General features: G+C 43.6%; 2 protein-coding genes across 6 annotated transcripts in view; both read left to right on the top strand.

The window, feature by feature from the left end:
* The window catches only part of cad (carbamoyl-phosphate synthetase 2, aspartate transcarbamylase, and dihydroorotase), a 28,940-nt gene extending 16,482 nt beyond the window's left edge, over positions 1 to 12,458 (top strand). For both annotated transcript variants that reach the window (XM_077510472.1, XM_077510471.1), the window contains 25 exons: positions 193 to 417; positions 518 to 700; positions 1,551 to 1,769; positions 1,879 to 2,046; positions 2,117 to 2,299; positions 2,396 to 2,500; positions 2,584 to 2,829; positions 3,373 to 3,454; positions 3,590 to 3,756; positions 3,864 to 4,028; positions 5,000 to 5,131; positions 5,249 to 5,450; positions 5,539 to 5,729; positions 5,848 to 5,988; positions 6,996 to 7,073; positions 7,158 to 7,299; positions 7,365 to 7,546; positions 7,648 to 7,722; positions 8,679 to 8,891; positions 9,849 to 9,974; positions 10,075 to 10,230; positions 10,301 to 10,402; positions 11,385 to 11,479; positions 11,867 to 11,989; positions 12,078 to 12,458. In XM_077510472.1, coding sequence (XP_077366598.1) covers positions 193 to 417; positions 518 to 700; positions 1,551 to 1,769; positions 1,879 to 2,046; positions 2,117 to 2,299; positions 2,396 to 2,500; positions 2,584 to 2,829; positions 3,373 to 3,454; positions 3,590 to 3,756; positions 3,864 to 4,028; positions 5,000 to 5,131; positions 5,249 to 5,450; positions 5,539 to 5,729; positions 5,848 to 5,988; positions 6,996 to 7,073; positions 7,158 to 7,299; positions 7,365 to 7,546; positions 7,648 to 7,722; positions 8,679 to 8,891; positions 9,849 to 9,974; positions 10,075 to 10,230; positions 10,301 to 10,402; positions 11,385 to 11,479; positions 11,867 to 11,984 — 3,696 coding nt within the window. In that variant the 3' untranslated portion in view covers positions 11,985 to 11,989; positions 12,078 to 12,458. The remainder of the gene's footprint in view (positions 1 to 192; positions 418 to 517; positions 701 to 1,550; positions 1,770 to 1,878; positions 2,047 to 2,116; positions 2,300 to 2,395; positions 2,501 to 2,583; positions 2,830 to 3,372; positions 3,455 to 3,589; positions 3,757 to 3,863; positions 4,029 to 4,999; positions 5,132 to 5,248; positions 5,451 to 5,538; positions 5,730 to 5,847; positions 5,989 to 6,995; positions 7,074 to 7,157; positions 7,300 to 7,364; positions 7,547 to 7,647; positions 7,723 to 8,678; positions 8,892 to 9,848; positions 9,975 to 10,074; positions 10,231 to 10,300; positions 10,403 to 11,384; positions 11,480 to 11,866; positions 11,990 to 12,077) is intronic.
* Positions 12,459 to 12,961: 503 nt separating this feature from the next.
* Positions 12,962 to 19,429, top strand: dnajc5ga (DnaJ (Hsp40) homolog, subfamily C, member 5 gamma a). Of its 4 annotated transcripts, none has more exons than XM_077510486.1 (7): positions 12,962 to 13,214; positions 15,356 to 15,506; positions 15,586 to 15,799; positions 16,609 to 16,750; positions 16,848 to 16,999; positions 17,215 to 17,255; positions 17,799 to 19,429. In XM_077510486.1, the coding sequence occupies exons 2-5, from the start codon at positions 15,370 to 15,372 to the stop codon at positions 16,994 to 16,996; spliced, it is 642 nt and encodes a 213-aa protein (XP_077366612.1). In that variant the 5' UTR covers positions 12,962 to 13,214; positions 15,356 to 15,369; the 3' UTR covers positions 16,997 to 16,999; positions 17,215 to 17,255; positions 17,799 to 19,429. The 4 variants fall into 4 exon arrangements, with proteins under 4 accessions (XP_077366612.1, XP_077366613.1, XP_077366610.1 ...); XM_077510484.1 differs by having other exon boundaries at positions 12,966 to 13,214; positions 16,830 to 16,999; XM_077510485.1 differs by lacking the exon at positions 12,962 to 13,214 and adding an exon at positions 14,052 to 14,201 and having other exon boundaries at positions 16,830 to 16,999.
* The last annotated feature ends 40 nt before the right edge of the window (positions 19,430 to 19,469 follow it).

The following is a 19,469-nucleotide window of genomic DNA, read 5'->3' as shown; positions in this document are numbered from 1 at the left end:
AATGATCTGCTTCACTTGAGTCGGTTGGTATGCTTTTAATAAATACATAGGATGAGAACTTTGAGTTAAAATCGCAGTTGAACTTGATCAGCCTTAATTTGCATACAAACATTGGAAACGCTTCCTCATAAATAATGTCTTCTTTGAGAGGCCACTGTCCGAGATTTGACGTTGTGTACGTTTTGCTGGCAGGTGGTGATGGATATCTACGAGATGGAAAACCCCGAGGGCGTGATCCTGTCCATGGGAGGCCAGCTGCCCAACAACATCGCCATGTCGCTGCACCGCCAGCAGTGCCGCATCCTGGGAACCTCGCCCGAGTTCATCGACTCGGCGGAGAACAGGTTCAAGTTCTCCAGAATGCTGGACACCATCGGCATCAGCCAGCCGCAGTGGAAAGAACTCTCTGATACCGAGGTGACACGAATACGATTCGCTTTCTAACTGGAAATGAAGCTGTAAACATTTGTCACCTATTTTTGTTATTGGCCCTACCTGAACTTCTATGTCTCTGCAGTCCGCTATATGTTTTTGCGAGATGGTGGGCTACCCATGCCTGGTTCGACCGTCCTACGTGCTGAGCGGCGCCGCCATGAACGTGGCGTACAGTGACAACGACCTGGAGAAATACCTGAGCAGTGCCGTGGCGGTGTCCAAGGAGCATCCCGTCGTCATCTCCAAGTTCATACAGGAGGCTAAGGTGAGACCAAGCAAAGAGGCCACTTCCTGTTGATATTGGGACACTTCCTGTTGATTTTGGGGCACTTGCGAGTCACTTCCTGTTGATATTGGGTCACTTCCTGTTGATTTTGGGGCACTTGCAAGTCACTTCCTGTTGATATTGGGACACTTCCTGTTGATTTTGGGGCACTTGCGAGTCACTTCCTGTTGATATTGGGACACTTCCTGTTGATTTTGGGGCACTTGCGAGTCACTTCCTGTTGATATTGGGTCACTTCCTGTTGATTTAAGGGCACTTAGGGTTCACTTCCTGTTGACTTTGGGGCACTTACTGGTCACTTCCTGTTGATTTTAAGGTACTTATGGGTCACTTCCTGTTGATTTTGGGGCACTTTCAAGTCACTTCCTGTTGATATTGTGTCACTTCCTTTTGATATTGGTTCACTTTCCTGTTTATTGGGTCGCTTCTTGTTGATTTTGGGGCACTTATGGGTCACTTCCTGTTGAATTTAGGGCATTTATGGGTACTTCCTGTTAATTTTTGGGCACTTGCAGTTCAATTTGTGCTGATTTTAGGGCACTTATGGGTCACTTCCTGTTGAATTTAGGGCTCTTATGGGTACTTCCTGCTGATTTTGGGGCACTTGCTGTGTCAAGTTCTCAGTAAAACAGTGTTTTTTTTTGTGTTTTTTTTTGTGTTTTTTTTTTTTGTTTTTTCCTCCATGTCCCAAGTCATATTTTTGACAGATTAACACTGAAACAAGCCCAGCACTTTTTTTCCTCTTCAACAAACCGGTCCTATTCTGGGGTCATGTCAAGGCCATCAGGTTTCCGTCGCGGTTGTTTTGTAAAACGATCTGATCCAACAGGAAATAGACGTGGACGCGGTGGCGTGCGACGGCGCGGTCATGGCCTTCGCCGTGTCGGAGCACGTGGAGAACGCCGGCGTGCACTCGGGCGACGCCACGCTGATGACGCCCCCTCAGGACCTCAACCAGAAGACCATCGACAGGATCAAGAGGATCGTCCACGCCATCGGGCAAGAGCTGCAGGTCACGGGACCCTTCAACCTGCAGCTCATTGCCAAGGTGACCACATTGGAATCGTTAATTCCAGTTTTTGCACGCTTTGATTATTGTTCTGTTTTATGAATGTTGTTACGGTATCGTTAACCCTTTTGAATGTCTGCGTTGCCAGGACGACCAGCTGAAGGTGATTGAGTGCAACGTTCGCGTCTCGCGCTCCTTCCCTTTTGTCTCCAAGACGCTGGGCGTGGACCTCGTCGCCCTGGCGACGCAGGTCATCATGCGCGAGGAGGTGGAGCCAGTGGGCCTGATGAGAGGAAAAGGGATTGTGGGCGTCAAGGTCAGCTCATATTCACCATTTTTTTTTTTTCTTCTTATGTTGACATCGAGTGTATGCGGCTTCCTCTCAGGTCCCTCAGTTTTCCTTCTCGCGCCTGGCGGGCGCTGACGTGGTCCTCGGCGTGGAGATGACCAGTACGGGAGAGGTGGCGTGTTTTGGTGAAAACCGCTATGAGGCGTATCTCAAAGCCATGCTCTCCACCGGGTTCAAGATTCCCAAGAAGAACATTCTGCTCTCCATTGGCAGCTACAAGGTGCGTTGTTGGACGTCGGATTTTTTTGTCACTCTGATAGAACCTGATTCAAAGATTCTTAGACTAACATCCTGGTACTCGGTGCCTGTTTTGTAGAACAAGAGCGAGCTACTGCCCACAGTCCAAGCTCTGGAGACTTTGGGTTACGACCTTTACGCAAGTCTGGGTACGGCCGATTTCTACACGGAACATGGCGTCAAGGCAAGTTGACCCGGAAGTTCTTGTATGATGTTTTATTGTCACGTGAAAATGTTGTTGCCATGAGGTGGTTGATGTCCCGCCAGGTGACGGCGGTGGACTGGCCCTTCGAGGAGGACGAGAGCGATTGTCCCACCAAGGAGAAGCAGCGCAGCATCATGAACTACCTGGAGGAGAACCACTTTGACCTGGTGGTGAACCTCTCCATGAGGAACAGCGGGGGGCGCCGCCTCTCCTCCTTCGTCACCAAGGGCTACCGCACCCGCCGCATGGCCATCGACTACTCGGTGCCGCTCATCATCGACATCAAGTGCACCAAACTCTTTGTCCAGGTGCGCACGTTTGCAAAAATTCATTTCCGTTCTTAAAGGGATACTTGACTCATTCAGCCATTTTTAGTTAATATTATGTCTATAATTAATGGGGTTATTTTCCATGCACAATTAGTACCTTTAAAAAGTAATTTTTGTCCTTGCTGTCGACTGATGATGACATCACCTGTGCTTAGGAAGTAGGCAGGTAACTGGCCAAACCCAGAAAACAGGTGAGCCATGATTGGTCGCGACCTACTTCCTCACCACAGGTGATGTCATCATCAGTCGACAGCAAGTAGAAAAAAAATACTTTTTAAAGGTATTAATTGTACAAATAATGAAGCAATTAAATTCAATCTGGACAAAATATGAACCTTTCACTGCTGAAAATTGTTCAATGAGTCGGATTTGACTTAAATTTCACATCAATATTCCGCAGAGATATGAAATGTCATTTCCAGCCACAAAAAAAACAACAAACGAATCTCTTTGTGCTCTTTTTAATGAAGAAAACTTTCACTGTATTGTAAAATGTAAACATATAAACATGCTTGTTTGCAGGCTCTGCGTCAGATTGGCCGAAGTCCGCCGGTGAAGACTCACGTCGACAGCATGACGTCACAGACGCTCGTTCGCCTGCCTGGTGAGTGAGTGCAAATTTTGGAAAGTATGGAATTTGATTTGAGACATTTGGAAAAGATGCCGATTCCCACGTGTATTTTTGTGCCAGGTGTTTTTTTTTCCCGTGTTCTGATTGCTGGCTCGTGTTTCGCCTCAGGTCTCGTCGACGTCCACGTCCACCTGCGGGAACCCGGCGCCACCCACAAGGAGGACTTCTCTTCAGGCACGGCGGCCGCCCTGGCCGGCGGCTTGACCATGGTGTGCGCCATGCCCAACACCTCCCCCGCCGTTACCGACGCCACCTCTCTGGCCCTCATGCAGAAGGTACGGCAAAGTGGGCAAACACGACTTGGCTTAAGTCAGTCTTAACTCGCCGACTTTTGGACTCGCGTCGATCCAACGTGATGCGCGACTCTCGTGCGCCGTCGCAGCTCGCCAAAGCCGGCTGCCGCTGCGACTACGCCCTCTACCTGGGCGCCGCCTCGGACAACGCGGCGGTCCTGCCGTCCCTCGCCAGTCAGGCCGTCGGCCTGAAGATGTACCTCAACGACACCTACTCCACCCTCAAGATGGACAACGTCTCGCTGTGGATGGAGGTACGCTCCGCTCCGCAGCGCCATCAATCGGCCCGCCTGCTGAAGCGCGTTCTGGAGACTCGGACTCGTTTACTTTTATTTCATCGGGAGCCGACAGTGTTCCCTCGTTTATCGCGGGTGTTGCAATAATGGAAATCCGCGTTCATTTAAAAAAAAATAAAATAAAAAAATCACATTAATTGTTTATATATATTTTTAGTTTTTTTTATATATATAATTTTTTTCATTTTGATATGATTTTTAATTTAATATAAATGCTTTTTCATTCATCATATATGTTCTTTTTTCATTTACATTCATTTTTTCCCCCCCATTAAAAGTATGGGGTTTTTACATACAGCACAATATGTACTGGTAGTTTTTTCATTTATTATGTTTTTTCGTTTTGGTATGATTTTTAGTTTATTATGAATGCTTTTTCATTTATCATTTGTTTTTGTTTTTTTCATTTATAGCCATTTTTTCCCATTACAAGTATTATGTTATGCAGCACAGTATATATTTTCTATCTTCCTTAATGCAATATCATGGAGCAACGGGACAGACAGAATCTGCGGATGTCCGTATGTCCCCGTCGGCCGTTGGGCTCGAGAGATTTGGCCGCGCAAAGACCAAAAAAATAAACAAACAAAAAATCATGTTTAAAGATAAAAAATTGCAAAACAGCGAGGCCACGAAAGATGAACCTGCAATAAACGAGGCAACACTGTATAATATATTTGATATTGCTTATTGTAATACAGGTAAATTTATTGCTTTCGTATGATTTAAAAAAAAAAATACATGTAAAGAGGACCTTGGAAAAATAATCACTTTAAATCTTAATATTGGAGGGAGCGGAAAAAATCACAATTAGATTCTTTGAAAATCATTCAGCCCTACTTTATTATAACAATAAAGTATGTTGGGTGTACATTGTGCCATATGTGATGATTTGCAACTTTTTGCATTTTTTTTTTCCCTCTTTGAAGCACTTTGAGAAGTGGCCCAAGCATCTTCCCATCGTGGCACATGCTGAGAAGCAGACGGTGGCCGCCATCTTGATGGTGGCACAGCTCTACCAGCGACCGGTGCACATCTGCCACGTGGCCAAGAAGGAGGAGGTAAGATGCTTTCCTTTCACCGGGAAAGAACCGGACGGACTTTTCATCACAGAAGCCACAAACGATTTTTTTTTTTTTATTCTTAACGAATCAATATCATTTCCCTTCGCCCCCCAGATCGTGATCATCCGAGCCGCCAAACAGAAGGGCATCCAAGTGACGTGCGAGGTGGCGCCGCATCACCTCTTCCTGTGCGACGACGACGTGGCGGAGATCGGCGACGGGCCAGCGCAGGTGCGACCCATGCTGGGCTCCCGGGAGGACATGGAGGCGCTGTGGGAGAATCTGGACATCATCGACTGCTTCGCCACGGACCACGGTCACAACAAGTCGTTTTAATCAGGATTCGGATCATTTTATCGTCAGCATCACATAAAAAAAAATAAATAAAAAATCTTCTTCTTTAGCTCCTCACTCTGTGGAGGAGAAAAACGGCGACCATCCTCCGCCAGGCTACCCCGGCCTGGAGACGATGCTGCCGCTGCTGCTCACCGCCGTCAGCGACGGGCGTCTGTCTTTGGACGACATCGTCTGCCGTCTTCACGACAACCCGCGCCGCATCTTTAACCTGCCCGTGCAGGAGAACACCTACGTGGAGGTACACACTCGCGAATCGGGACCCTCGCTGAGAAAAAAAAAAAAAAAAAAAAAGAAGTTCAGCAATGTAGAGTTGGAAAAAAAAACATGTATAAATCATATGTTCTTTTGCGGACCAGGTGGACTTGGAGCAGGAGTGGGTGATTCCACAGGCCATGCAGTTCACCAAGTCCAAGTGGACGCCGTTCCAAGGCATGAAGGTGAAGGGTAAAGTTCGCCGGGTGGTCCTGCGAGGAGAGGTGGCCTACATCGATGGACAGGTAAACATTTATCAAATGTTTTATACATTTGTGGTTCGCACACAGATGTTCCCAGCTCCAAAAGGGGTCCACAAAATCTGTACAAATATTTTCAATAAAGTATTATCTAGGCCTGTCACTACCAAATCATTTTAAAATCAATTCTTCTATGTCCGTAAAATGTATTTATTTTTATTTATTTATATTAGTCCACTAAGGTTTTTTTCACATGAGCCAAATTGTGTGGATATAACTACTCATGATCTTCTTTTTATAGGCATTATTACGCTAAACGGTTAGCAATCGCGATTAGCATTAGCGTGCTAGAGATGACCTTTTAAGGTAAACAAACTATCCATTGAGTTCATCCATACATCATTATATCTTCATAAGTAGAATTGGCTGGCTATAACAGCTAATTATTTATTCTCTTCTGTTAATGAGCATTATTAAACAACAAAAAATGAGCCTACGCTAACCGGTTAGCAATCGCGATTAGCATTAGCGTGCTAGCGATTACCCTTTAAAAACGCTATCCATTTAGTTCATACATAAATCATTATAGTTGAGTTGAATTGGGTGGATGTAATGTTTATTCTGTACATGAGCATTATTAAACAATAAAAAAGTAGCCTATGCTAAACGGTTAGCAATCGCGATTAGCGTGCTAGCGATGACCTTTTAAGGTAAACAAACACTCCATTGAGTTCATACCTAGATCATTATATCTGCATGAGTTGAATTGGGTGGATATAACAACTAATTATTTCTTATCTGCTGTGCATGAGCATTATTAAGCAACAACAAAAATTTGCTGATGCTAAACGGTGAGCAATCGCGATTAGCATTAGCGTGCTAGCAATTACCATTTGAGGCATGTAAGAGGCATGTAAGAATGTCTTAAAAGTCACTTACAAGTTATGCTTCAACGATAATCCATGAGTAAAACTGGAGCCTATCACTAAACGAGAGATTTTTTTATTTTATTATTTATTTGAGTTATTTTTTTCTTGTTTTTTTTTGGTCAGGTGTTGGTGCCACCAGGTTACGGTGAAGATGTGAAGAGCTGGCCGGTGGCTTCCGTCCTTTCCCCCGAAAGCCCAATGGTAAGGAGTAGAAATCCAGTGTATAATAGAGTGCATAAATTGGCACGTATACACGAAGGTGAGGATGTCGTTCACCTGCTTTAGACCCCCGAGCGTCCTCGCCCGACGCCTCCCCGCGAAGGTCTGGTGCGAGCGCGAGCCGCCAGCCCCCGACGTTCGGCGGGAGACGCTCGCTACCTGCTGCCCGCTCGCGTCCACCGCTCTTCTGACCCGGGAATGCCGGCAGGTAAGGGCAAACCGGATTTGAAAAATCATCTGAGATTTTTCCTTCTAAACGGCCGGACTGCGCAGAGATGGTCATGCTGCCGCCGTCGGGTTTGGCCGAAAGCTACGGCCACCCGCCGCCGCTCTCCAGGCTGCTGTCCCCCCAGCCTGGGCCGGCGGGTCCGACCCCCGGCGCCCACATGTCCCCTTTTCTGCACCCCCTGGTGGGGCAGCACGTCCTGTCCGTCAGACAGTTCAGCAAAGAGCAGGTAAAGGCAAAACCGACCAATTTCAGGACGCATAAAAAAAACTCGACGATGACTTTTTTTTTTTTTTTTTTTTTTTTGGGACGTTTGTTGTCGTTTTCCAGATGTCTCACCTGTTCAACATTGCGCACACGTTACGGTTGATGGTTCAGAAAGAACGCAGCCTGGACATACTTAAAGTAGGTACAGTTTAGTGTTAATTTTGTCTGCCATTTTAAAGTTTGGTCTCAGTTTTAGTCCAATTTCAGTCACGCTTGTTAGGTTTTTGTCACGGTTAATCAACCTCATCCTATTTTTATTTAGTCGGCTATAAATCTAGCATTTTAGAATTTTTGTTAGTCCAAGAAAACATAATTTTATAAGTCTTGTCTTAGTCAACAAAATCTGTCAACGTTTTAGTCAGGACAACCATTTTACCCCTGTATATTCTATTTTTCTTCTTCTTCTTCTTAGTATTATTATTATTATTATTAATTCAATCTCTGGTGTAATAACCTTATTTATTGATTGATTGAATTCTTATTTTTCATTTTATTATTATTATTATTATTGTTATTATTAATTCAATCTCTAGTGTAATAACCTTATTTATTGATTGATTGAATTATTTTTTATTTTGTTATCTGTTCTCATCACTGCTGGACATGTAAATTTCCCAGAAGGAGCCATCCCAAAGGGATCAATAAAGTCAAGTCTAAGTCTATATTTTTTTTTTTTTTTGTCAGCAAATTATGTTGAAAATTTTCAGATCTAAAACTATTTCACATCAAATTTTCTCATCTTTTTGATGACAAACAACTTGACACACAATTACAGTGGCTACGATGGCTCCGTGCGTCGAGCTAGCAAGTTAGCTAGGATTAGCTAGCAGTCGCATTAACAATATCGTTGGACCGTTATAGTTGTTGGATTCATGTTCAGTTATAACTACGGTGTATATATATTTTTTTTAAACTTTCACCATGAATCCACCTGTGTTGGCAAAATTATTTTTTCGTTTTTGTTGATGAAATTAACACTAGTACAGTGATTATTATTTATTTTTTTTATTTATTTTTTTCCCGCCTTACGTGAAGATACCACGTTCCAGTTTGACGTGAAACTTCTTGACGGTTTGTCGCGATTGCCTCGACAGGGCAAAGTGATGGCGTCCATGTTCTACGAGGTGAGCACCCGCACCAGCAGCTCCTTCGCGGCGGCCATGCAGCGCCTGGGCGGCTCGGTGGTCCACTTTTGCGAGACCACCTCGTCGGCGCAGAAGGGCGAGTCCCTGGCCGACTCGGTGCAGACCATGAGCTGCTACGCCGACGTCCTGGTGCTCAGGCACCCCACGCCCGGCGCTGTCGAGGTACCGCCGTGGACTCCTTTCGCCATTTTCATTTAATAGCTTGAAAAACACTTTTGTTGCTAACGTCACGTGATGTCATTTTCAGTTGGTGGCAAAATGTGTTTTTAAAGGTATCAATTGTACACGAAGAGTGATGAAAATCTGAGTTTAGTTCGAGACGAAATATGAATTCATGCTGAAAATGGCTCAGTGAGTTAAGTATCCGTTTGAAGCAAATTTATTTCTGGGGTTCTCGAATAAGGTTCCATGAGAGGTAGCTTGGGGGTCTACTTGCAATCAACTGTAGTTGAAAAAGTGCTTACAACAAGCGTGCCAATAAAATAATCATATTTATTTATTTATTAAAAATAATTTTAGGGGGGGGCGGACCTTTTTTCACAGAAGATGGATCACCAAAAAAAAATGTATTTATTCCTGTAAATATCTCTTTTTTTTTTTTTTTTTTCTTGGAAAAATACAGCTTAATTCTCATAACATTGAATAACTTTCTGAATTTTTTTTTTAAAAAAATATTGGTACAGTAGACTTCTAGAAAATATTGTCACCCTCTTTAAATAATTGTGCAAGTCTTTTTTTTTTTTTTTTTTTTTTTTTTTTTATTTAATTTTTATTTATTTATTTTTGCTTCAAATCATCCCCTCATATTGAAAATTGTACCGGTTAATTTATTTTTTATTTTCTGAAAAATCTGGAAAAATTACTTTGGCGATTTATTTTTGAAAAGGCCTCAATATCCAACTTTTTAAATTCCAGTCACATTTAGCAGTGCAACAAGTTTTAATTGGGACTCATGTGATCCTTGGAAAATTTCTCTCTTGGAGCCAAAGAGTTTGAGAACCTCATTTAGCTAACCCTTTTATTTAAAAAAAAAAAAAAAAAAAACAACCCCCAGTCCAATTTCTAAGCGGTTGGTTGGTTCATATTTGAATGTGCTCTTCCCGCTGCGACGTCTTCCAGAGCGCGTCCCGCCACTGCCGCAAGCCGGTGATCAACGCGGGCGACGGCGTGGGCGAGCACCCCACCCAGGCCCTTCTGGACGTCTTCACCATCCGGGAGGAGCTGGGCACCGTCAACGGCATGACGGTGAGGCCCCGCCCCCGCCTCCCGCAGCGCCCGGCGTCAAGAGGAAGTGCCTCTTGAACGTTTGCCTGTTTTTTTTTTTGTGTCGCCGTTTCCAAACCAGATCACCATGGTGGGCGACCTGAAGCACGGCCGCACCGTCCACTCGCTGGCCAAACTGCTGACCCAGTACCGCATCGCGCTGCGCTACGTGGCCCCGAAGAACCTCCACATGCCGGCCCAGATCATCGACTACGTGGCCTCCAAGGGCATCAAACAGGTTGCTTTGCATTTCGGGCGGGGCCGATGCGGGAGCGGGTGACTCAACGGGGCGATGATGTCATTGGTAGGAGGAGTTTGAGAGCATTGAGGAAGCTCTGCCTGACACCGACGTCCTCTACATGACCAGGATTCAGAAGGAGAGGTTTGCATCCGAAGACGAGTACAAGGCTGTAAGAAGACTTTTTTTTTTTTTTTTTTTTTCATTTATAAATAGATGGACACAATCATATAGTCAAGAAATGAATGTACAGTATATATGGTTTGCAAGCACTCCTCTGAAGGAAACTAGCTGTAGATTAGGGTTGGGAACGTCACGATACGATGATGTGCGATACAAGGCTCACGATATCAATTATCTCTGGATATGACCATATCGCGATTATCGAGATATTGGTCCGGTCATAAATCCGCGATAATCTGTCAACAAATTTGTGTTTTTTCTTAAGCACTATTGTCATGCAACATGTCAGTTACATAGTCAGTTGGTTCATGTTATAAACTGTGACACATTTTTTTTTGTGTAAATGCAAATGTAAATAATAAAATTACTTAAATATGAAATCAATATTAATATTCCTCATAAATTGTGTGCTTCAAAAAGTCAAAACATAAAATACGTTTTAAAATGATCAAATTGAAGATATAATAATAATAAATATAATATAATAATAAACTAAGTAATAAAAACTATCTTAAAAAAAAAAAAAACACTAAACGAAATAAAAACTAAAATGAAAAATTCAAAAACTATAACATCCCTGGCTATAATACACATTTTTCATATAAATGTATCCAAATCTGTATCAGATAAATGTCTTCCACAAGTCAAACGATGCTGATGAGTCTTCTTCGCCTGAAGACTTGCGTCTATTTCCCCATCATTCTTATGAGGCGCTCCCCCTAGTGGCCCACCAAGGAAACTGTTCAATAAGTCATGAACAACGGAGACATTATAGTGGCTGTATATTAACTACAAATATTGCAATACTTGGGTGGGCGTATCGATAATCTATCCGGAGACAAAGCATTTTATCGATTTATCTCGATTTATCGTCACACTCCTGTTGCAGATTGCCATTTATAATGCAAATAATACAACATGTGATTTTTTTATTTTATTATTATTTTATTTTTTCCTTTTTCAATGTGCAGTGTTTCGGCCAGTTCATCCTCAGCCCTCACATCATGACGGCAGCCAAGAAAAAGATGGTCGTCATGCATCCGATGCCCCGAGTCAACGAAATCAGGTTTGATTCCAAACGTGTCACGTTTTGAGGCAGATCGTCGATTATCCCGTTAAATACTACAGTAATAAAAATTGATTTTCATTGTTAAACACAACAACATACATGTGAGGTGCTGGTATTGTTTTTTTTTTTTAGCCACCTGGGGTTGCCAGCCTCACATTCTGCTGTAGTATCTGTGACTTTTGAGTGTGTGTGGCTTTAAAAGGCGGGGCCTGGCCTGGTGAGTGACATGGGTGTCCGCGAATGGGAGTAGAGTTTGCTGGCTGTTCGCAAAGGCGGCGTGTCTGGGCTTTAATTTGTGGAAGCTGAAACGATAACTAGTTGATTCTTCCCGTGAGGTAAATGAAATGCAACAAGAACCAAGTTTGTCTTTTTGTCGTCACGTAGCGCCGAAGTGGACACGGACCCGAGGGCCGCCTACTTCCGGCAGGCCGAGAACGGCATGTACATCCGAATGGCCCTGCTGGCCACCGTACTCGGACGACTGACCGGTGCCACCTATTAGACACAGTCAGTAGTTGCGCTCTCTCATTATTTGACTATTATTTATTGGAAAAAAGAAGAAGAAAAAATGACGCCGCTGTCTTCTTCTTTGCAGTCATTCAGTTATTTTGGGACCAGCGTTTAAAGGGACCCCTCAGGGGAAAAGAAATGCTGCTTTGATCAACAAGACTGCTGAATTTGGACAACTGAAAATCCGGTTTGGTAGTTTAAAAACAAAAAAGAAAACAAAAAAAAAAAGTCTGCTTTTTCCCCACCCTCTTCTGTGATATACCTCATCTCGTTTAAATGTGCAACATTGCCCCACAGTCTTAAACTGCCATTTGTAGGTGATTCGGGGGGTTTTACTGTCAAATATCATCGTTACAGATCAGAGGAAGGTTACTTATCAAGGAAATCATGTCACTGCTGTGTTGGAGACTGTTTTTGTATCGTGCAAAAAGAAATAAAATGATCGTATAATCCCTTTTGAAATTGATATTGTTGTTGAATCTGACGCAGGTTTTCTTTTGCTCGGTGGTCGTGGCAACGGGCAGTCGTTTAAATCACAGTTAACATTAACGCTGAACAATTCGATTAAACGCTTGAGATTTAAAAGAAGGAGACAGAATGTCACAGAGATTTCACGTGTGCTCATTTTTGTCACGCGTTTTTACTGTAATCAAAGTAATCAACACTACAGCATTTTAGAAGTATTTTTATTGATTTATTTATTGTTTTTTTGTTTTGTTTTTACTAGGGGCAACCAGTTAATTGTACAATATTATCCTATGTGAATTTTTATGATTCCCTTAGACATTGGAAATTTTTATTTGATATACACCACAGTACACAGCTTCTTAAATTTTAATCTCAGCAGGCTGTTTTATATTTTCGCCCATTTTTTTTCCCTATTTTATTTATTTATTTATTTTTAAATTATTCAATTTTTGGAACTGCACCTAACGCGACCTCTCGACAGATGACGAACGTTGCCGTTGAGTCTTTGAACGCAACACGACGTCATTCCCTGGAAAGATCTTGAGAGCGGCGGGCTGTGATTACACCGGCTCGGTTTGGTTCACGGTGCCTCCGTCGCCTCCGTCGCCTCCGCCGCCGCATGAACACTCGACCCCCACAGGCTGACATTCCCCGTGCGGTACCGAGCCCATGACTCGGCGTCCGGACGCTAAACCAGATGATCCAGTTAGCGTCCCGGCGAGACAGACACAGCGCGTACAGTTAGCATCATCAGGTAACGCACAACACACTAGTTAGCATGATGCTAACCGGTCGAGGTGAGGCCTTTTCCATTCAAATAATCATAATGATAATCTGAGGTCAATTTCCATTCGCTATTAATCTCGTGAAGATGTGGTTGGTTTAGTTTTATAGCTATTATTGAACGTCTATGTAACCATTTCAATGTAATTGATGAGAAACGGATGTGAAGACGCAAAACGTTGATTATGTGTGCCGAATTAAAGATGATGCTCATTTTGGTCGTTTAACACATTTGAATAATATTTGTGACGGTTTTAACCGGACCCTCAAATCGGGCGAATGTTAAATTGCTCAACATTCTCACGAGGTTTGGTGGTACTCTTAATATAATGGCTGTTATCAGGTGGCTTGTCGTTGAACGCACCAGGGCGTGATTACTTCGCCTTTTTTTTTTTTTTTTTTATTCGATATAATATATTCCTGGCAATGAATTTCTCACCGAAAGTGATGTGCCGTCAAGTGGAATAATAGAAAGTAGTTAATTGTCAACGTGCCTGGAGATTATAAACATTAGCCGGATTAGGTCTAGCCAGGCAAGGACAAGGGCGACAATCACGCAGTGTCAACATTGGCGAGACAGTCCGAACTGACGTGCGTCAAGAAAACTCTTCCCGAATATTCCTTTACGTCGTGCGTGTAACGGGTTATGTTTAACCAACGAGCTAACTAATTAGTGTTAGTCAGGCGAGCCGGCATCGGAGTGCCCCGCGGCTGCGTTTTTGCCCTGATTGTAACCTGGCAGGTAGACTGCCCCGCCCCCCCCCCCCCCCCCCCCCCCCCCCCCCCCCCCCCCCCCCCCCCCCCCCCCCTCCCCAAACAACCTGCCAATCATCAGCATCAGCTGCACGTAATCATGAAAACTGCTCCCAAAATGTGCTGACTCATTCCGGCTGATGATGACTGCTTGGCTTGGCAGAGCAGCTGACTATTTTGTAAAGATTGGAGGACGTTTTTGAAGGTTGTATTCTAAAAATGTTCCTTTTTATGCCTTTTTTTTTTTTTGGCGGGGGGCTTTTTAAGATGAGCTGAACTTAGATACGCTCATGTTCAAAAGACTCAACCACAGAAAGCTATTTAAGCTCTCTAATTCGTTGGTGCGTATTCATGTCCCCTTCAAAAAGTACGGTGTAAATTAGTAGCGTGTGCCCGTGAGCGCCACCATCTGGCCCATATATGTGGTGTGCGTGTGATTAAAACAAGGGCCTTCTTGAGCTGTCATCGCTGCGCCGGGTCAGCTTTTAATTACTTTGATACGCTTTCAGAGGGCAGTCGAGTCGACCCGCATGACACGTCTGGATTAATCACATCGTTTTTTGTTGTTGTTGTTGTTGTTGTTGTTTTTTTGTGTTGAGGGATGCACGGAATTCCCAGCATTTTTTTCTTCACATTAGTTAGAAAATAAAACCATGTTAATGACAATTCACACATCCCCCCCCCCCATGTGTGCATTGGCGACCTTGTGACCAGACTCGGATCCTCCTGTTGATGATGTGAGAGGTCAGCAAAATGTAATCGTCTTAGCTTAATGACCCGTATGCATGTGTGTGCGCGCGTGTGTGCGTGTGCGTCTAAGTACACAGACAAGACAACCGGTTACAAGAGTGACGCAAATTTCAAAACATTTTGCCCCACTAAATAACGGAAGCGGAAATAATGTGTTGTAATGATGTATGAATAAATCGGCCTCGTGTCTCGCCTTCCACCGGGCCTCCTTTATTGTCAAAATATTATGAAAATGATTCAGTGTTTTTTTTTTTTGTGTTGGAGGAAAAAAAAATAAATATGCGGGGGTGCACTGGAGCTCCTCTATTAGCAGCCATGTTGCTCGTGCAAATCAATAAGGGACAAAATCAGAGTTTTTTTCCAGGCTAGAAATGATATGAATACAAAGATGCCATTTTTTTTTTTTAAGTAATTAAAAATTCATCCACTAGTATCTATTCAATTGTAAATATGGGGGGAGCGAATTAGGGTGGAGGTGGCCGCCTCTGAATTTTGTGCACAGGAAAAACCCTGAAAATAATCACTAAGTGAATATAAACGAATTGATCACATCAATGGATCCAGCCCGCTTGAATCGACTCGTATTATTGCTGTTTTTTTTTTGCGTAGAGCGGAGGTGAGCCATGGCGAACGCCAACCCCCACGCCAGCCCGCACGCCCCGCGAGCCCAGAGGAAGATGTCCACGGCGGGCGAGAGCGTCTACAAGGTGCTGGGCCTGGAGAAAGGCGCCTCGGCGGAGGACATCAAGAAGGCCTACAGGTCGGTCGGTCGGTCGGCGTCTCGCGTCGAATTGAGATCGGAGGTTCTGAAAGGTGGGAATGTGAAACGCCCCGTGCAGGAAGTTGGCGCTCAGGTACCACCCGGACAAGAACCCGGACAACCCGGAGGCGGCGGAGAAGTTCAAGGAGATCAACAACGCCAACTCCATCCTCAACGACGACACCAAGCGGAAGATCTACGACCAGTACGGCTCCATGGGCCTCTACGTGTCGGAGCAGTTTGGGGAGGAGAGCGTCAAGTACTACTTCCTCATGTCCAAGTGGTGGTTCAAGGTGGGTGCGGTCATGCCATCAAACACGCTCCGAATAATCACATTTGGCCAAGATTGACTTACGAGACGATGCCGGCTTTCTTTGCCGTTTGTTTGCATTCGTTACTTCCACCTTTCTGATTTGCTCGCCGACAGCCAATCAGAGTGATCTATTGTCACAGACGCCATTTTGTTTATTTTGATCCTGGCAAAAAATGGCTCACCTGTTCTTAAAGTCAGAAGACAGAAGTCAAACACTTTATTTAATAATGATTACAAAAAAAATATATGAACAGATATGTTCAGAAAATACAGTATTTAGGGAATTTTTTATTTTTTTTACTTTTCACAAAACTTTTCCCCTAAAAAATCTTTTGGCTATGTTTTAAAAAAAAAAAATTTTTAATACACAGTAATACATTCTAACACAAAACAAAGATAAAATCGGCTGAGTTTTGCCAATTTTTCAACAAAATACAAAAAAAATCATACCAACTGGGTCCTCATTTTTATATCGCAGCGGAAGGGGACCTCATATTGAATGCCAAAGTGCGTCATGTTTTAGCCACGCCCCCCCCAAAAATCTGGAAAACTTTCAAATGGTGAAAAAGTCTCCAGCAATTCCCTTTGAATATGTTTTGAATTCATTTCACCTGTCAGGGTTAAACCCCATTTTTGCTACCCCTGTTTTTTTGCAATTTTGTATTGCCGTCTAAAATCTGATGACGATGATGTTGACGATGATGTTGACGATGATGATGACGATGATGATGACGATGATGTTGACGATGATGTTGACGATGATGATGACGATGCTGCGTTTGCGCGCAGGCCCTGGTGCTGTGCTGCTGCTGCTGTTGCTGCTGCTGCTGCTTCTGCTGCGGCAGGTGCAAGCCCCCCGACGAGGACGACAGCTACCAGTACGTGGACCCCGAGGACCTGGAGGCGCAGATCAAGGCGGAGCAGGACAACGGTGAGCGTTCGGCCGCGTCGCGTCGACATCTCAGCAGAGCGAGTGCTTGATTTCCATTTAAAAAAAAAAACAAAAACAGGCAACACGGTAATCGTAGGCCAGCCGTCGTCTAGCGGGGGCGCCCAGACCCCGGACGGCAAAGCTCCGCCCATCCCACTGCCCGAGTCCCAGCCCCGGCCGTCGTCGCCGACAACGGAGCATCGAGAGGAGGAGAAGCCCCGCGAGAGCTTGCCCGAGTCGAAATGACTCGTAAGAGCCGCCGTTTGGTTTTTTTGTTAGTTTTTTGTTTCCGTCTGATCCCGACGCATGCTCGCCGACGCTCACGTTCGTCTTGCAAGTTTGTCCGACTACCTGTGAATGTCGTCAATGTTTAGTCGAAGTGCGACGGAGCTTCATTTGCATGCGAACGACTCACAATACACGTGAATGCTAACGAAATCTGTTATTGTGCGTTTCTCCACCAGAACGATGACATCGGACGTCGTGAATCGGCAAGAGCAAGCAGGTACGCTTTTATTGTGGGAATGCTGAAAGATCACCTTTTTTTTTTTTTTGGATGTCAAACTACTCAAAATGAAATACCTATTTCAACTCATTTGCTCCCAAAAACGTATAAATACGTTCTATTTTAAATGTTTTACGTGTCCCAAAGACGTATTTATACGTTTTATACGCAAAGAATGGTTGAAGAAATGGTAGTTATGGCACAAACGGCCAGCAGGTGTCAGCAGAGTATAAGAGATCAACCAGTGCCATGTTGGGGAAAAAAAAAAAAAAAAAAAGCTCTTTTACTCACAGTTCTAAATAGATTTATGAATAATGTGAAACTTAGCTATAATGCTAATTGCTGAAAAACGGAAACAGAAATAGACTTTTTTTTTTTTTTTTTTTGTCGTGATGAAAGAAGATACGTTAATCTTTCTTTTGATAGGTTGCATGTTTTGATAGCAATAGAAAACAAATATTGCAAAATCAAGTCCAAATCCAGTAAGAGCAATCCTGTCGCTTTTCGCGTCATCCTGTTTCTGCTTGACTTTTCCCTTCCTAGGAAGCCCCCTCGTTCCTTCCCATGCAGCGAGCGCCGGACCACCGCCACCGCCCCGATTCCGAGGAGAGCTGCTTCTTTTGTTCTTCTTGTGTGGACCTTTCTTCCTCCATCTCGTCTCCACTCGGTGCTCGATCGATCCCGCGATTGAGCAGGAAAACGAGGCGACACTGTTCAGAGAGGAACGGACCACTTTCCTCTTTCGCCTCTTTTGCGAGACGAGGACTGATGGGGGATTAAACCTGCATGCTTTTCTTCTTTTGTTTTTGTTTTTTTTATTGGGATGCATGCACTCCCGTTCCATCGAGACACGCACAATCCGCTCCCGAACGTTTGATTTTATTTTTTTTGTTCGTCTTGTGCACTCCAAACAAAAGAATCGACCAGCAAATTGACTGACCCACGACAAACGGATGGAAGCACGTGATGGCAACGTCTTCCTTCCCAGGAGCTCCATGTAGCCAAGTGACAGTTGTGAGATTTTGCCTCGATTGCCATTATTGGCGCAGCAGCGTGTCTGTCAACCATTTTCCACACTCAATAATCACTCAAAGCTGCCAATGGTGATAAATCGGCCCTCGCACCTTCTTTCCCGTGATCGAAGTCCCATTAGATGTGTCGGCGGGGCCCAAAAAACAGAATTTTTCGTCACCCATGTGTCTAGGATAGCACATTTAAAATGGCTGCTTCAAACCAAAATGGCCGATTCCTGTTCAATTTCAGGCATGGGTGTCCTTGAGGCTTTCAAAAAATATGTCCACACAATTTGGTGTTGGTTGATGAAGCTGGTGACGGTGACTCATTTATTTGATCACTTTTACAGGCTGCACTAACTGAAGGAATTTGCCCAATATGGCCGACTTCCTCGTCAATATCGGTGCAAGAAAAGTGTTTCTAAGAGGTCCTCGTTTCCACCTTCTATTAATTTAGAATGAACCCAAACTGATCTGATTATAATACGTGATATGACCGTTTGATTTTAATGGCAAAACGTCACGATGCAAAATGATCAAACATTTACAAACCAGCATTTTGCAATTGAGCCGTTTTGTCATGTTGGGAAAATGGAAGGCAAAGAAACATTTGAAAAAAGTGGTGAGAGTTCAATGATTTTTTAGTATTTTTTTTTTTTAAATCATCATGTATATTGTTGAAGAGCACATTTTGACGTCCGCTGCTAAAACTGAGCTAAAACTCGACACGTTGACATTGAAATTGTATAAATGTTGCTAATTTCAAACGGAAAAAAAAAAAAGTTTACCTCTTACAGCCAAATTTCTTGTCATTTATGACATCATCAGCAAAACACTTTTAAAAGATGGCACTTTTATTGTTGTTGTTGTAAATAAGGCATAAAACCGCAGCTTTGCTGACATTTTTACTCACGCGTTCCAAGTGTAAATAAAATTTTTTTTCTAAGTTATTTGAAAATGTTTGCCAAGTGGCAGTTGGCTAACCTGTTAGCATGTTTATGGTTAGCCCGCAGCTATTGCTCAAATCCCTTCGGAATAAAAATTGGACAATCTGTCTCGAATTTAAAAAAAAAATCAAAAAAATCTTTGAAACACTAATATGATCCGATTAAGACTGACCATTTGTTTGTGCGCTGCAATTTGACCAAATAAAACTTTTTTTCAATTAATTTCCTCCGTTTCAGAATGTCTTTATGTAGTT

The sequence above is a fragment of the Festucalex cinctus genome, chromosome 21 (assembly GCF_051991245.1).
Source record: "Festucalex cinctus isolate MCC-2025b chromosome 21, RoL_Fcin_1.0, whole genome shotgun sequence".
NCBI classification, from domain to species: domain Eukaryota; kingdom Metazoa; phylum Chordata; class Actinopteri; order Syngnathiformes; family Syngnathidae; genus Festucalex; species Festucalex cinctus.
Note: the sequence above shows the minus strand (reverse complement) of the source record. Positions and strands in the feature narration are given on the sequence as shown.

Excerpts from the sequence above, each read along its gene's own strand:
- dnajc5ga (XM_077510484.1), top strand. The coding sequence starts at position 15,370 with ATGGCGAACGCCAACCCCCACGCCAGCCCGCACGCCCCGCGAGCCCAG. Across the intron at positions 15,507-15,585 it reads GACATCAAGAAGGCCTACAG|GAAGTTGGCGCTCAGGTACC; the intron begins GTCGGTCGGTCG and ends CGCCCCGTGCAG. Across the intron at positions 16,751-16,829 it reads CAAGGCGGAGCAGGACAACG|GCAACACGGTAATCGTAGGC; the intron begins GTGAGCGTTCGG and ends AAACAAAAACAG.